The 16749-nt window shown below is 49.2% G+C and overlaps 1 protein-coding gene across 1 annotated transcript; it reads right to left on the reverse strand.

The window, feature by feature from the left end:
• Positions 1-13707: 13707 nt before the first annotated feature.
• LOC123059977 (WRKY transcription factor WRKY24) lies at positions 13708-16447 on the reverse strand. The gene is made up of 4 exons (XM_044482545.1): positions 16145-16447; positions 15809-16018; positions 14555-15333; positions 13708-14453 (listed from the first exon to the last, which is right to left on the reverse strand). Exons 1-4 carry the CDS (start codon positions 16244-16246, stop codon positions 14027-14029), a joined length of 1518 nt encoding a protein of 505 aa, XP_044338480.1. The 5' UTR covers positions 16247-16447; the 3' UTR covers positions 13708-14026.
• Positions 16448-16749: the final 302 nt, after the last annotated feature.

Here is a 16749-nt window from a genome sequence, read left to right on the forward strand (position 1 = left end):
AAGACTCAAAGCCAAGAGATCCAGCGGGCTCCCCTTTTATAGGAATTCTATATGAAGATACTAAACCGGATTGCGATAGATGCTAAGAAGATGGATGTCTCATTGACAACGCAAAATGAAGCAAAGGGACAGGAAGACAATGTATGCATTCCTCATGGTTCAACCATATCTCCTGATGGGATCACGACACGAACGCATGGGGAACACACACCCCCCCTCTTGCAAGCTATACAAGGACATCTACTTCAAAAGTTAGTGTGAAAAGGTACATGACTTTGATACAAATAATCATCCTAACGGTTTATGCCCCAATAAGTTGTTCAGGACAAATTCATCAAAGAATCCACCGAAAAGGGAAAAGAAAGTTGGAACCAAAGCATTTCTAAAGAACAAGTCTTGCGAGAAGCACAAAAGTAGCCCTTGCCACATGTACATGTTTCCCTAAAGCTAAAAATTTCCATCTCTTTGACTTGGGCTAAAAATTATGTGCAAAATTAAGGTTTTTCCAGGTAGTACAACCGCTTGTAGGACTGCGCCGGTCGTACCATGCGCTGCCTCGGTTTTTGGGACTTTCGGTTAGTCTTACGACCGGCGGTACAAGCACCAACACTCGCACCATAGGCCGTCTTTCGTTCTGGATACAAAACCCCTTTTCATTAAAAAATCTTGTTTTGCAGGTACCGAGAAGCAACATGACCCCTGGTACGAGCGCTAGCGTGTTGGAAATATGCCCTAGAGGCAATAATAAAAGCATTATTATTATATTTCCTTGTTCATGATAATTGTCTTTATTCATGCTATAATTGTGTTATCCGGAAATCGTAATACATGTGTGAATAACAGACACCGACATGTCCCTAGTGAGCCTCTAGTTGACTAGCTCGTTGATCAACAGATAGTCATGGTTTCCTGACTATGGACACTGGATGTCATTGATAACGAGATCACATCATTGGGAGAATGATGTGATGGACAAGACCCAATCCTAAACATAGCACAAGATCGTATAGTTCGTTTGCTAGAGTTTTCCAATGTCAAGTATCTTTTCCTTAGACCATGAGATCGTGTAACTCCCGGATACCGTAGGAGTGCTTTGGGTATGCCAAACGTCACAACGTAACTGGGTGACTATAAAGGTAGACTACGGGTATCTCCGAAAGTGTCTGTTGGGTGACATGGATCAAGACTGGGATTTGTCACTCCGTATGACGGAGAGGTATCACTGGGCCCACTCGGTAATGCATCATCATAATGAGCTCAGAGTGACCAAGTGTCTGGTCACGGGATCATGCATTACGGTACAAGTAAAGTGACTTGCCGGTAACGAGATTGAACGAGGTATTGGGATACCGACGATCGAATCTCGGGCAAGTAACATATCGATAGACAAAGGGAATAGCGTACGGGGTTGATTGAATCCTCGACATCGTGGTTCATCCGATGAGATCATCGTGGAGCATGTGGGAGCCAACATGGGTATCCAGATCCCGCTGTTGGTTATTGACCGGAGAGTCGTCTCGGTCATGTCTGCTTGTCTCCCGAACCCGTAGGGTCTACACACTTAAGGTTCGGTTACGCTAGGGTTGTAGGGATATGTATATGCAGTAACCCGAATGTTGTTCGGAGTCCCGGATGAGATCCCGGACGTCACGAGGAGTTCCGGAATGGTCCGGAGGTAAAGATTTATATATGGGAAGTCCTGTTTCGGGCATCGGGACAAGTTTCGGGGTTATCGGTATTGTACCGGGACCACCGGAAGGGTCCCGGGGGTCCACCGAGTGGGTCCACCTGTCCCGGGGGGCCACATGGGCTGTAAGGGGGTGCGCCTTGGCCTAATGGGCCAAGGGCACTAGCCCCACATAGGCCCATGCGCCTAGGGTTCAAGGGGGCAAGAGTCCTAGGAGGGTAAGGCACCTCCTAGGTGCCTTGGGGGGAAGGGAAACCCCCCTTGGCCGCCGCACCCCCTAGGAGATTGGATCTCCTAGGGCCGGCCACCCCCCCTTGGCACCCCTATATATAGTGGGGGAGAGGAGGGACTTCATACCTGAACGCCTTGGCCTTTGGTTGCCTCCTTCTCCCTCCCCAACACCTCCTCCACCTCCATAGTGCTTAGCGAAGCTCTGCCGGAGTACTGCAGCTCCATCAACACCACGCCGTCGTGCTGCTGCTGGTGCCATCTCCCTCAACCTCTCCTCCCTCCCTTGCTGTATCAAGAAGGAGGAGACGTGGCTGTTCCGTACGTGTGTTGAACGCGGAGGTGCCGTCCGTTCGGCGCTGGTCATCGGTGATTTGAATCACGTCGAGTACGACTACATCATCACCGTTCTTTTGAACGCTTCCGCTCGCGATCTACAAAGGTATGTAGATGCATCTAATCACTCGTTGCTAGATGAACTCCTAGATGATCTTGGTGAAACGAGTAGGAAAATTTTTGTTTTCTGCAACGTTCCCCAACAGTGGCATCATGAGCTAGGTCTATGCGTAGTTCTTCTTGCGCGAGTAGAACACAATTTGTTGTGGGCGTAGATTTGTCAACTTTCTTGCCGTAACTAGTCCTTTCTTGCTTCAGCGGTATTGTGGGATGAAGCGGCCCGGACCAACCTTACATGTACGCTTACGTGAGACCGGTTCCACCGACTAACATGCACTAGTTGCATAAGGTGGCTGGCGGGTGTCTGTCTCTCCTACTTTAGTTGGAGCGGAATCGATGAACAGGGTCCTTATGAAGGGTAAATAGAAGTTGACAAATCACGTTGTGGCTTTAACGTAGGTAAGAAAACGTTCTTGCTAGAACCCTAATTCAGCCACGTAAAACTTGCAACAACAATTAGAGGACGTCTAACTTGTTTTTGCAGCAAGTGGTTTGTGATATGATATGGCCAAAGTTGTGATGAATGATGAATGATCTATATGTGATGTATGAGATGTTCATACTATTGTAATAGGATTCACGACTTGCATGTCGATGAGTATGACAACCGGCAGGAGCCATATGAGTTGTCTTTATTCTTTTATATGACCTGCGTGTCATCAAGAAACGCCATGTAAATTACTTTACCTTATTGCTAAACGCGTTAGCCATAGTAGTAGAAGTAATAGTTGGCGAGCAACTTCATGGAGACACGATGATGGAGATCATGATGATGGAGATCATGGTGTCAAGCCGGTGACAAGATGATCATGGAGCCCCAAGATGGAGATCAAAGGAGCTATGTGATATTGGCCATATCATGTCACGTTTATTATTTGATTGCATGTGATGTTTATCATGTTTTGCATCTTGTTTACTTAGAACGACGGTAGTAAATAAGATGATCCCTCACAATAATTTCAAGAAGTGTTCCCCCTAACTGTGCACCGTTGCGACAGTTCGCTGTTTCAAAACACCACGTGATGATCGGGTGTTTTATTTAGACGTTCACATACAACGGGTGTAAGACAGATTTACACATGCAAACACTTAGGTTGACTTGACGAGCCTAGCATGTACAGACATGGCCTCGGAACACAGAAGACCGAAAGGTCGAGCATGAGTCGTATAGAAGATACGATCAACATGAAGATGTTCACCGATGTTGACTAGTCCGTCTCACGTGATGATCGGACACGGTCTAGTTTAACTCGGATCATGTAATACTTAGATGACCAGAGGGATGTCTAATCTAAGTGGGAGTTCACTAATAATTTGATTAGTTGAACTTAATTATCATGAACTTAGTCTAAAATCTTTGCAATATGTCTTGTAGATCAAATGGCCAACGTAGTCCTCAACTTCAACGCGTTCCTAGAGAAAACTAAGCTGAAAGACGATGGCAGCAACTATACGGACTGGGTCCGGAACCTGAGGATCATCCTCATAGCTCCCAAGAAAGATTATGTCCTACAAGCACCGCTTGGTGACGCACCCGTTCTCCCTGCGGAACAAGACGTTATGAACGCTTGGCAGGCACGTTTCGATGACTACTCCCTCGTTCAGTGCGACATGCTTTACAGCCTAGAGTCGGGGCTCCAAAAGCGTTTTGAGAGACATGGAGCATATGAGATGTTCGAAGAGCTGAAAATGGTTTTCCAAGCTCATGCCCGGGTCGAGAGATATGAAGTCTCCGACAAATTCTTTAGCTGTAAGATGGAGGAAAACAGTTCTGTCAGTGAGCACATACTCACTATGTCTGGGTTGCATAACCGCTTGACTCAGCTGGGAGTTAATCTCCCGGATGATGCGGTCATTGACAGAATCCTCCAGTCGCTTCCACCAAGCTACAAGAGCTTTGTGATGAACTTCAATATGCAGGGGATGGAAAAGACCATTCCTGAAGTATTTGCTATGCTGAAATCAGCAGAGGTAGAAGTCAGAAAGGAACATCAAGTGTTGATGGTCAATAAAACCACTAAGTTCAAGAAAGGCAAGGGTAAAAAGAACTTCAAGAAGGACGGCAAGGAGGTTGCCGCGCCCGGCAAGCAAGCTGCTGGGAAGAAGCCAAAGAATGGACCCAAGCCCGAGACTGAGTGCTTTTATTGCAAGGGAAGCGGTCACTGGAAGCGGAACTGCCCTAAGTACTTAGCGGATAAGAAGGCCGGCAAAACAAAAGGTATATGTGATATACATGTAATTGATGTGTACCTTACTGGTGCCCGTAGTAGCTCCTGGGTATTTGATACCGGTGCAGTTGCTCACATTTGTAACTCAAAGCAGGGGCTGCGGAATAAGCGGAAACTGGCAAAGGACGAGGTGACGATGCGCGTCGGGAATGGTTCCAAGGTCAATGTGATCGCCGTCGGCACGCTACCTCTGCATCTCCCTTCGGGATTAGTTTTAAACCTTAATAATTGTTATTTAGTGCCAGCTTTGAGCATGAACATTGTATCGGGATCTCGTTTAATTCGAGATGGCTACTCTTTTAAATCTGAGAATAATGGTTGTTCCATTTTTATGAGAGATATGTTTTATGGTCATGCTCCTATGGTGAATGGTTTATTCCTTATGAATCTCGAACGTGATGCTACACATATTCATAATGTGAGTACCAAAAGAAGTAAGGTTGATAATGATAGTCCCACATACTTGTGGCACTGCCGCCTTGGTCACATAGGTGTCAAACGCATGAAGAAGCTCCATGCTGATGGACTTTTAGAGTCTCTTGATTATGTATCATTTGACACGTGTGAACCATGCCTTATGGGTAAAATGACCAAGACTCCGTTCTCAGGAACAATGGAGCGAGCAACCGACTTATTGGAAATCATACATACTGATGTATGCGGTCCGATGAGTGTTGAGGCTCGCGGTGGCTATCGTTATGTTCTCACTCTCACCGATGATTTAAGTAGGTATGGGTATATCTACTTAATGAAACACAAGTCTGAAACCTTTGAAAAGTTCAGGGAATTTCAGAGTGAGGTTGAAAATCAACATGACAGGAAGATCAAGTTTCTGCGATCAGATCGTGGAGGAGAATACTTGAGTCACGAGTTTGGGGCACACTTAAGAAAATGTGGAATAGTTTCACAACTCACGCCGCCTGGAACACCTCAGCGTAATGGTGTGTCCGAACGTCGTAATCGCACTTTGTTAGATATGGTGCGATCTATAATGTCTCTTACCGATTTACCGCTTTCCTTTTGGGGCTATGCTTTAGAGACTGCCGCATTCACTTTAAATAGGGCTCCGTCGAAATCTGTTGAGATGACACCGTATGAATTATGGTTTGGGAAGAAACCTAAGCTGTCGTTTCTAAAAGTTTGGGGATGCGATGCTTATGTCAAGAAACTTCAACCGGAAAAGCTCAAACCCAAATCGGAAAAATGCGTCTTCATAGGATACCCAAAAGAAACTATTGGGTACACATTCTACCTCAGATCCGAAGGCAAGATCTTTGTTGCCAAGAATGGGTCCTTTCTGGAGAAAGAGTTTCTCTCGAAAGAAGTAAGTGGGAGGAAAGTAGAGCTTGATGAAGTATTACCTCTTGAACCGGTAAATGGCGCAACTCAAGAAAATGTTCCTGAGGTGCCAGCACCGACTAGAGAGGAAGTTAATGATAATGATCAAGATACTTCTGATCAAGCTCCTACTGAAATTCGAAGGTCCACAAGGACACGTTCCGCACCAGAGTGGTACGGCAACCCTGTCTTGGAAATCATGTTGTTAGACAACAGTGAACCTTCGAACTATGAAGAAGCGATGGCGGGACCGGATTCCGACAAATGGCTAGAAGCCATGAAATCCGAGATAGGATCCATGTATGAAAACAAAGTATGGACTTTGACTGACTTGCCCGTTGAGCGGCGAGCCATAGAAAATAAATGGATCTTTAAGAAGAAGACAGACGCGGATGGTAATGTGACCATCTATAAAGCTCGGCTTGTCGCTAAGGGTTATCGACAAGTTCAAGGGGTTGACTACGATGAGACTTTCTCACCGGTAGCAAAGCTGAAGTCCGTCCGAATCATGTTAGCAATTGCCGCATTCTATGATTATGAAATATGGCAAATGGACGTCAAAACGGCATTCCTTAATGGTTTCCTTAAGGAAGAATTGTATATGATACAGCCGGAAGGTTTTGTCGATCCTAAGAATGCTGACAAAGTGTGCAAGCTCCAACGCTCGATTTATGGGCTGGTGCAAGCATCTCGGAGTTGGAACATTCGCTTTGATGAGATGATCAAAGCGTTTGGGTTTACACAGACTTATGGAGAAGCCTGCGTTTACAAGAAAGTGAGTGGGAGCTCTGTAGCATTTCTCATATTATATGTAGATGACATACTGTTGATGGGAAATGATATAGAACTCTTGGACAGCATCAAGGCCTACTTGAATAAAAGTTTTTCAATGAAGGACCTTGGAGAAGCTGCTTATATATTAGGCATCAAAATCTATAGAGATAGATCGAGACGCATCATAGGTCTTTCACAAAGCACATACCTTGATAAGATATTGAAGAAGTTCAATATGGATCAATCCAAGAAAGGGTTCTTGCCTGTGTTACAAGGTGTGAAATTGAGCTCAGCTCAATGTCCGACCACGGCAGAAGATATAGAAGAGATGAGCGTCATCCCCTATGCCTCAGCCATAGGTTCTATTATGTATGCCATGCTGTGTACCAGACCTGATGTAAACCTTGCCGTCAGTTTGGTAGGAAGGTACCAAAGTAATCCCGGCAAGGAACACTGGACAGCGGTCAAGAATATCCTGAAGTACCTGAAAAGGACTAAGGAAATGTTTCTCGTTTATGGAGGTGACGAAGAGCTCGTCGTAAAGGGTTACGTCGACGCTAGCTTCGACACAGATCTGGATGACTCTAAGTCACAAACCGGATACGTGTATATTTTGAATGGTGGGGCAGTAAGCTGGTGCAGTTGCAAGCAAAGCGTCGTGGCGGGATCTACATGTGAAGCGGAGTACATGGCAGCCTCGGAGGCGGCACATGAAGCAATATGGGTGAAGGAGTTCATCACCGACCTAGGAGTCATACCCAATGCGTCGGGGCCGATCAAGCTCTTCTGTGACAACACTGGAGCTATTGCACTTGCCAAGGAGCCCAGGTTTCACAAGAAGACAAGGCACATCAAGCATCGCTTCAACTCCATTCGTGAAAATGTTCAAGATGGAGACATAGAGATTTGTAAAGTACATACGGACCTGAATATAGCAGATCCGTTGACTAAACCTCTCCCTAGAGCAAAACATGATCAACACCAGAATTCCATGGGTGTTCGATTCATCACAATGTAACTAGATTATTGACTCTAGTGCAAGTGGGAGACTGTTGGAAATATGCCCTAGAGGCAATAATAAAAGCATTATTATTATATTTCCTTGTTCATGATAATTGTCTTTATTCATGCTATAATTGTGTTATCCGGAAATCGTAATACATGTGTGAATAACAGACACCGACATGTCCCTAGTGAGCCTCTAGTTGACTAGCTCGTTGATCAACAGATAGTCATGGTTTCCTGACTATGGACACTGGATGTCATTGATAACGAGATCACATCATTGGGAGAATGATGTGATGGACAAGACCCAATCCTAAACATAGCACAAGATCGTATAGTTCGTTTGCTAGAGTTTTCCAATTCAAGTATCTTTTCCTTAGACCATGAGATCGTGTAACTCCCGGATACCGTAGGAGTGCTTTGGGTATGCCAAACTTCACAACGTAACTGGGTGACTATAAAGGTAGACTACGGGTATCTCCGAAAGTGTCTGTTGGGTGACATGGATCAAGACTGGGATTTGTCACTCCGTATGACGGAGAGGTATCACTGGGCCCACTCGGTAATGCATCATCATAATGAGCTCAGAGTGACCAAGTGTCTGGTCACGGGATCATGCATTACGGTACGAGTAAAGTGACTTGCCGGTAACGAGATTGAACGAGGTATTGGGATACCGACGATCGAATCTCGGGCAAGTAACATATCGATAGACAAAGGGAATAGCGTACGGGGTTGATTGAATCCTCGACATCGTGGTTCATCCGATGAGATCATCGTGGAGCATGTGGGAGCCAACATGGGTATCCAGATCCCGCTGTTGGTTATTGACCGAAGAGTCGTCTCGGTCATGTCTGCTTGTTTCCCGAACCCGTAGGGTCTACACACTTAAGGTTCGGTTACGCTAGGGTTGTAGGGATATGTATATGCAGTAACCCGAATGTTGTTCGGAGTCCCGGATGAGATCCCGGACGGCACGAGGAGTTCCGGAATGGTCCGGAGGTAAAGATTTATATATGGGAAGTCCTGTTTCGGGCATCGGGACAAGTTTCGGGGTTATCGGTATTGTACCGGGACCACCGGAGGGGTCCCGGGGGCCCACCGGGTGGGGCCACCCATCCCCGGGGGCCACATGGGCTGTAGGGGGTGCGCCTTGGCCTGCTTGGGCCAAGGGCACCAGCCCCACATAGGCCCATGCGCCTAGGGTTCAAGGGGGCAAGAGTCCTAGGAGGGTAAGGCACCTCCTAGGTGCCTTGGGGGGGAGGGAAACCCCCCTTGGCCGCCGCACCCCCTAGGAGATTGGATCTCCTAGGGCCGGCCACCCCCCCTTGGCACCCCTATATATAGTGGGGGAGAGGAGGGACTTCATACCTTGAGTCCTTGGCCTTTGGTTGCCTCCTTCTCCCTCCCCAACACCTCATCCATCTCCTTATTGCTTAGCGAAGCTCTGCCGGAGTACTGCAGCTCCATCAACACCACGCCGTCGTGCTGCTGCTGGTGCCATCTCCCTCAACCTCTCCTCCCTCCCTTGCTGGATCAAGAAGGAGGAGACGTGGCTGTTCCGTACGTGTGTTGAACGCGGAGGTGCCGTCCGTTCGGTGCTAGGATCTCCGGTGATTCGAATCACGTCGTGTTCGACTACATCATCCCCGTTCTTTGAACGCTTCCGCTCGCGATCTACAAGGTACGTAGATGCATCCAATGACTCATTGCTAGATGAACTCCTAGATGATCTTGGTGAAACGAGTAGGAAATTTTTTGTTTTCTGCAACGTTACCCAACACCTGCACCGACTAAAGAGGAAGTTAATGATAATGATCAAGATACTTCTGATCAAGCTCCTACTGAAATTCGAAGGTCCACGAGGACACGTTCCGCACCAGAGTGGTACGGCAACCCTGTCTTGGAAATCATGTTGTTAGACAATGGTGAACCTTCGAACTATGAAGAAGCGATGGCGGGTCCGGATTCCGACAAATGGCTAGAAGCCATGAAATCCGAGATAGGATCCATGTATGAAAACGAAGTATGGACTTTGACTGACTTGCCCGTAGAACGGCGAGCCATAGAAAATAAATGGATCTTTAAGAAGAAGACAGACGCGGATGGTAATGTGACCATCTATAAAGCTCGGCTTGTCGCTAAGGGTTATCGACAAGTTCAAGGGATTGACTATGATGAGACTTTCTCACCGGTAGCGAAGCTGAAGTCCGTTCGAATCATGTTAGCAATTGCCTCATTTTATGATTATGAAATTTGGCAAATGGACGTCAAAACGGCATTCCTTAATGGTTTCCTTAAGGAAGAATTGTATATGATGCAGCCGGAAGGTTTTGTCGATCCTAAAAATGCTGACAAGGTGTGCAAGCTCCAACGCTCGATTTATGGGCTGGTGCAAGCATCTCGGAGTTGGAACATTCGTTTTGATGAGATGATCAAAGCGTTTGGGTTTACACAGACTTATGGAGAAGCCTGTGTTTACAAGAAAGTGAGTGGGAGCTCTATAGCATTTCTCATACTATATGTAGATGACATACTTTTGATGGGAAATGATATAGAACTTTTGGACAGCATTAAGGCCTACTTGAATAAGAGTTTTTCAATGAAGGACCTTGGAGAAGCTGCTTATATATTAGGCATCAAGATCTATAGGGATAGATCAAGACGCCTCATAGGTCTTTCACAAAGCACATATCTTGATAAGATTTTGAAGAAGTTCAAAATGGATCAGTCCAAGAAAGGGTTCTTGCCTGTTTTGCAAGGTGTGAAATTGAGCTCAGCTCAATGTCCGACCACGGAGCAGAGATAGAAGAGATGAGTGTCATCCCCTATGCCTCAGCCATAGGTTCTATTATGTATGCCATGCTGTGTACCAGACCTGATGTAAACCTTGCCGTAAGTTTGGTAGGAAGGTACCAAAGTAATCCCGGCAAGGAACACTGGACAGCGGTCAAGAATATCCTGAAGTACCTGAAAAGGACTAAGGAAATGTTTCTCGTTTATGGAGGTGACGAAGAGCTCGTCGTAAAAGGTTACGTCGACGCTAGCTTCGACACAGATCTGGATGACTCTAAGTCACAAACCGGATACGTGTATATTTTGAATGGTGGGGCAGTAAGCTGGTGCAGTTGCAAGCAGAGCGTCGTGGCGGGATCTACATGTGAAGCGGAGTACATGGCAGCCTCGGAGGCAGCACATGAAGCAATATGGGTGAAGGAGTTCATCACCGACCTAGGAGTCATACCCAATGCGTCGGGGCCGATCAAGCTCTTCTATGACAACACTGGAGCTATTGCACTTGCCAAGGAGCCCAGGTTTCACAAGAAGACAAGGCACATCAAGCGTCGCTTCAACTCCATTCGTGAAAATGTTCAAGATGGAGACATAGAGATTTGTAAAGTACATACGGACCTGAATATAGCAGATCCGTTGACTAAACCTCTCCCTAGAGCAAAACATGATCAACACCAGAATTCCATGGGTGTTCGATTCATCACAATGTAACTAGATTATTGACTCTAGTGCAAGTGGGAGACTGTTGGAAATATGCCCTAGAGGCAATAATAAAAGCATTATTATTATATTTCCTTGTTCATGATAATTGTCTTTACTCATGCTATAATTGTGTTATCCGGAAATCGTAATACATGTGTGAATAACAGACACCAACATGTCCCTAGTGAGCCTCTAGTTGACTAGCTCGTTGATCAACAGATAGTCATGGTTTCCTGACTATGGACACTGGATGTCATTGATAACGAGATCACATCATTGGGAGAATGATGTGATGGACAAGACCCAATCCTAAACATAGCACAAGATCGTATAGTTCGTTTGCTAGAGTTTTCCAATGTCAAAGTATCTTTTCCTTAGACCATGAGATCGTGTAACTCCCGGATACCGTAGGAGTGCTTTGGGTATGCCAAACGTCACAACGTAACTGGGTGACTATAAAGGTAGACTACGGGCATCTCCGAAAGTGTCTGTTGGGTGACATGGATCAAGACTGGGATTTGTCACTCCGTATGACGGAGAGGTATCACTGGGCCCACTCGGTAATGCATCATCATAATGAGCTCAAAGTGACCAAGTGTCTGGTCACGGGATCATGCATTACGGTACGAGTAAAGTGACTTGCCGGTAACGAGATTGAACGAGGTATTGGGATACCGACGATCGAATCTCGGGCAAGTAACATATCGATAGACAAAGGGAATAGCGTACGGGGTTGATTGAATCCTCGACATCGTGGTTCATCCGATGAGATCATCGTGGAGCATGTGGGAGCCAACATGGGTATCCAGATCCCGCTGTTGGTTATTGACCGGAGAGTCGTCTCGGTCATGTCTGCTTGTCTCCCGAACCCGTAGGGTCTACACACTTAAGGTTCGGTTATGCTAGGGTTGTAGGGATATGTATATGCAGTAACCCGAATGTTGTTCGGAGTCCCGGATGAGATCCCGGACGTCACGAGGAGTTCCGGAATGGTCCGGAGGTAAAGATTTATATATGGGAAGTCCTGTTTCGGGCATCGGGACAAGTTTCGGGGTTATCGGTATTGTACCGGGACCACCGGAAGGGTCCCGGGGGTCCACCGAGTGGGTCCACCTGTCCCGGGGGGCCACATGGGCTGTAAGGGGGTGCGCCTTGGCCTAATGGGCCAAGGGCACCAGCCCCACATAGGCCCATGCGCCTAGGGTTCAAGGGGGCAAGAGTCCTAGGAGGGTAAGGCACCTCCTAGGTGCCTTGGGGGGAAGGGAAACCCCCCTTGGCCGCCGCACCCCCTAGGAGATTGGATCTCCTAGGGCCGGCCACCCCCCCTTGGCACCCCTATATATAGTGGGGGAGAGGAGGGACTTCATACCTGAACGCCTTGGCCTTTGGTTGCCTCCTTCTCCCTCCCCAACACCTCCTCCACCTCCATAGTGCTTAGCGAAGCTCTGCCGGAGTACTGCAGCTCCATCAACACCACGCCGTCGTGCTGCTGCTGGTGCCATCTCCCTCAACCTCTCCTCCCTCCCTTGCTGGATCAAGAAGGAGGAGACGTGGCTGTTCCGTACGTGTGTTGAACGCGGAGGTGCCGTCCGTTCGGCGCTGGTCATCGGTGATTTGAATCACGTCGAGTACGACTACATCATCACCGTTCTTTTGAACGCTTCCGCTCGCGATCTACAAAGGTATGTAGATGCATCTAATCACTCCTTGCTAGATGAACTCCTAGATGATCTTGGTGAAACGAGTAGGAAAATTTTTTGTTTTCTGCAACGTTCCCCAACATAGCGCTCATACCATCGGCTGTCTTTCGTTTTAGATGATTTGAACGCTGGCAAAAGGAGGCGGTGCGGTCACAAGCACTTGTACCGTGCGCCCTCCTTCGCTCGGAAGGCATGATCTTGTGCTGATTTGATCCGGTTTCGTTCAGTTTGTTTCCTAATCTTTTCCAACTGCCTTTAGCTTGCGAAATCTTGCGACCTAACCCTCTTATATACCGCTCTAAGGCCTTCCTTCTTCTCACAAATAACAAAACCAAATCTCTTTAGACCTTTATCGAGTTTTTGTGCAGAGAAGCCATGGCGTGTTCTTGGGATGAGAGGCAAATCTCTTCTTAGGAGAGGGAGGAGAGGGACACCCTGTTCATGGAGATCGACACGGAGGTGGTCGAAGAGGAGGCGCAGGCGACCGTGACGACCACAAGGTTGACCCATCCACGTGTGGCGCCGTCAATACAGCGGACTCCGGTGAGGAAGAGTAGCACATGGGACACCATCGTGGCTTGGTCCCAGGAAGGCCACTTCTACTCTTCCCCTCCTGCAGTTTCATTTCCCGGGGCTCATGGCTGGTGAGTTTGCCAGACATGGGGAAAACAAGACGTGGGGCATGGACTCCGCCACGGGCGGCGATCATTTAGAGTATATTTATCTTGTCCACAAAATAACGCGGATACATACTGGCAGTGTTAAAATAACCCAAACCCGAGATACATTAGACTGAGATCATTCAAGCTTGTGTTAAAATTAAGGGTAAAATTAATATGATTACAACGAATTTTCACCGAGAATAAAAGGCAGTCAAACTGCCGAAAAAAACTTAAATGGATCCTCTACTTTATTCCCTATGCTACTAATCTTCCTTGTGCAAGGTGTTAAATGGAGGCCATGTGCCACCACCATTCTGGCAGTCATGTCCTTGTCCGGGCCTCCAAAAAAATGAACTAACCTGACCGGAGACCTATGCACACACAGTCCAAAAAAAGATAAAAATGAACAATCCTACTCCTTGATTTCGATGGGTGTCGTTGAGAATTTTCCGGTCAGAACATCGACGAGTGGCCGAAGAACATGTCGTCCCTCGGCTCGTCCTTGGTCCTCGAGGCGTCGTAGTACATCGCGTCGCTCTGTTGCTGCTGCTGCTCCTGCATGCTCGGGTACGAGTACGAGGGGTTGCCGAACCCGGACAGCGCGAACCCGCTCATCTCCGCGGGCGCGCCGCCGCCGTCGACGCCGCCGAACCCGTCGGGGCGAAGGCTGGAATAGCCGCCGGCGCCCTGCAGGTAGCTCGCGGCCGGTTGCAGCGTCGCGGCGCGGTACCGTGCTGCTGCGGCGGCACTCCCGCGCGCAGCCGGCACGTCGTGGTTGTGCTTGCCCTCGTACGTGGTGACCACGGCCCGCAGGTCCTGCGACGCGCGCTCCACGTGCTTCCGCACCGGGCAGTTGGGCGTCGTGCACTTGTAGTAGCTCCTGCCGAGAAGAGAAAGGCAAAGCCGTGCATGTCAGCTCACACGTGTCCAACATTCGTGCTTCATCTCAAGAAGTTCGGTAAACCTTCAGCTCGAACGTACCTCGGGTTTGGGTTGCCCTTGACCACCTTCTGCCCGTACTTGCGCCACCGGTAGCCATCGTCGAGGATGTCGATGTCGCTCATCGTCTGGACGACGACCCTCGGCTCCCGCACCGTCCGGTTGCCGACGCCCATAATCGTCGCCTCGCCGTCGCTCCTCCATCTCTTGCAGTCAGGCTCCTCGTCGTCGAACTGATCATCACCGCCGCCGACGGCTCCGGCCAGCCTCGAGCTCACGCCGTTCGTCTCGTCCTCCCCGTAGGACGCCGAGGAGTTCTCGGGCGTGCCGGAGAGCGCGTCGCTCGACGCGTCGTTGGCCCCGTGGCACTGCAGCGCGTACGACGACGACACCGCCGAGCCGGAGCCCCGGCGCGGGTTCTGCGGCTTGGGGTGGTTGTGCGTGCCCTTGTAGACGATCTCGGTGACCTGACCGTCGGGCGCCTGCTCCACCTTCTTCTTGGTGGGGCAGCCGGCGAAGGAGCACTTGTAGTAGCTGCGCGGGTTCTCGCTCCCCTTCATCTGCTTCTGCCCGTACTTGCGCCAGTTGTAGCCGTCGTCCGACGACGGCCGCCGGCTCTGCACGCGGTACCCGGCCGTCCCCGACGGCACCGGGACGCTGTAGGCGCCGTTCCCGAGCACGTCGGGCGCCGTCGTCGCCATGATGGTCGACGTGGTCGGCGGCTCGAATTGCGTGGTGAACTCGGCCGGCCTCGCGCCCCCGTTCATGCCCGTGTCTTGGTAGCTCCACGGTTGCTGCTGCTGCTCGTACGAGTCTCCCACCTACAGTAGCACAATATATTAGAGATCATGTAGTACAAGTGCACGGGCACAATTGGTACAATGGTTTTGACTTGAGCTTGGAGTGTGACAGCGTTGACTACAGTGTTTTAATTTCCAAATGATATTAAGAGATAATGCGTGTGTGCATTTTTTTGACCTGATAAGCATAAAGGCATGTGAAGACAAGTCACATATTGTGAACAAGTCAGGAGATGACATTAGTTTTTTTTTTAGGAAATCAGAAAAAATAGTATGTGGGGTAGAAGTACTCCTACAGTAGAAGTGTGGCAAACGCTGAGCGGGCCTCAATGTTCTGAGTAGGCTTAAATTATGTGGGCTAGAAGTACAAAGAAAATATTATGAGTGGGCCTGAATATTCCAAGTAAGAAGCCGGGGTCGTCTATCTTCCAGTCAACTGTCAAAATGTCGTTCTCTTAACGAGTGACTTTGCATGTAGTTGATCATTCGGTCTTACCAGTTGAGCCATGGGCATGGACGACTGCAGGAAGGAGGACGCGGTCGTGGTGGTCACCGCCGGCAGCGGCGCCGTCGTCTGGAACGTGAAGCCGGAGTACTGCCGCTGCTCGTCCTGGCTGGTGCTTCCCTGCAGGCCGTCGTTCTCCGGCGTCCCCATCCAGTTGAACTGGTGCGAGGGGAATGCGCCCGTCGTCGGCGATGCGAATAGCTGAAACAAGCACACCCACATCTGTCAGCTTCCATGTTTGAAATAAGCCACTTGCACCGTTGCAGTGCACGCATGCGCGGCACGGCGGGAGGGATGATTACGATGAACTGCTCGATCGGTGCTTACGCTGGGGGTGAGGAGGACCGGCGAGTCGAGGAACCCGGAGGACATGTTGAAGTACGACGACGGGGACGCCGGCGGGAAGGAGGACGGCGGCGTCATGGCCATGGGTATCGACAGCCTTGATCCACCTCTGCCGCCAGCAGAGAACGAGGTGTTCGTTGCGAAGGCGAGCGCGACAGGTCCCGAGTTGGCCAGCGCAGCGCCGGAGCTAGCTAGCTTGCAGCCGTCGAGGTCACCGGCGGCGAGGGAGACGGCCGGAGAGGGAGAAGGGGAGCAAAGAGCGCGCGCAGCTGGGAATGGGATCGATCGACGGTGATGAGATGACTCTCCGGACAGGACCGGCCGAGGCCTATATAGAGGTTTGAATATTTGACCGTTGACTGGTCAAAGCAATGCTTCTTTGACTGGCGGCTACGACCAGCGCGATGGTTAGAAGGATGGGATACCCACCAATGGGAGTGCGCTTGGTGGCTCACGTGGCGGGTTGCGGGACCTCTTTGGAGGGGGCTGTGCGGAGGCGGGTACAGTTTTGGGTGGGCGGAGGGAGTGACGGCCGTGGATCGTTTGTCTGACTAGTTCTTGTCGACTGGGATCATGGCCTGGGCCAA

Source organism: Triticum aestivum, chromosome 1A (genome assembly GCF_018294505.1).
Source record: "Triticum aestivum cultivar Chinese Spring chromosome 1A, IWGSC CS RefSeq v2.1, whole genome shotgun sequence".
Taxonomy (NCBI): domain Eukaryota; kingdom Viridiplantae; phylum Streptophyta; class Magnoliopsida; order Poales; family Poaceae; genus Triticum; species Triticum aestivum.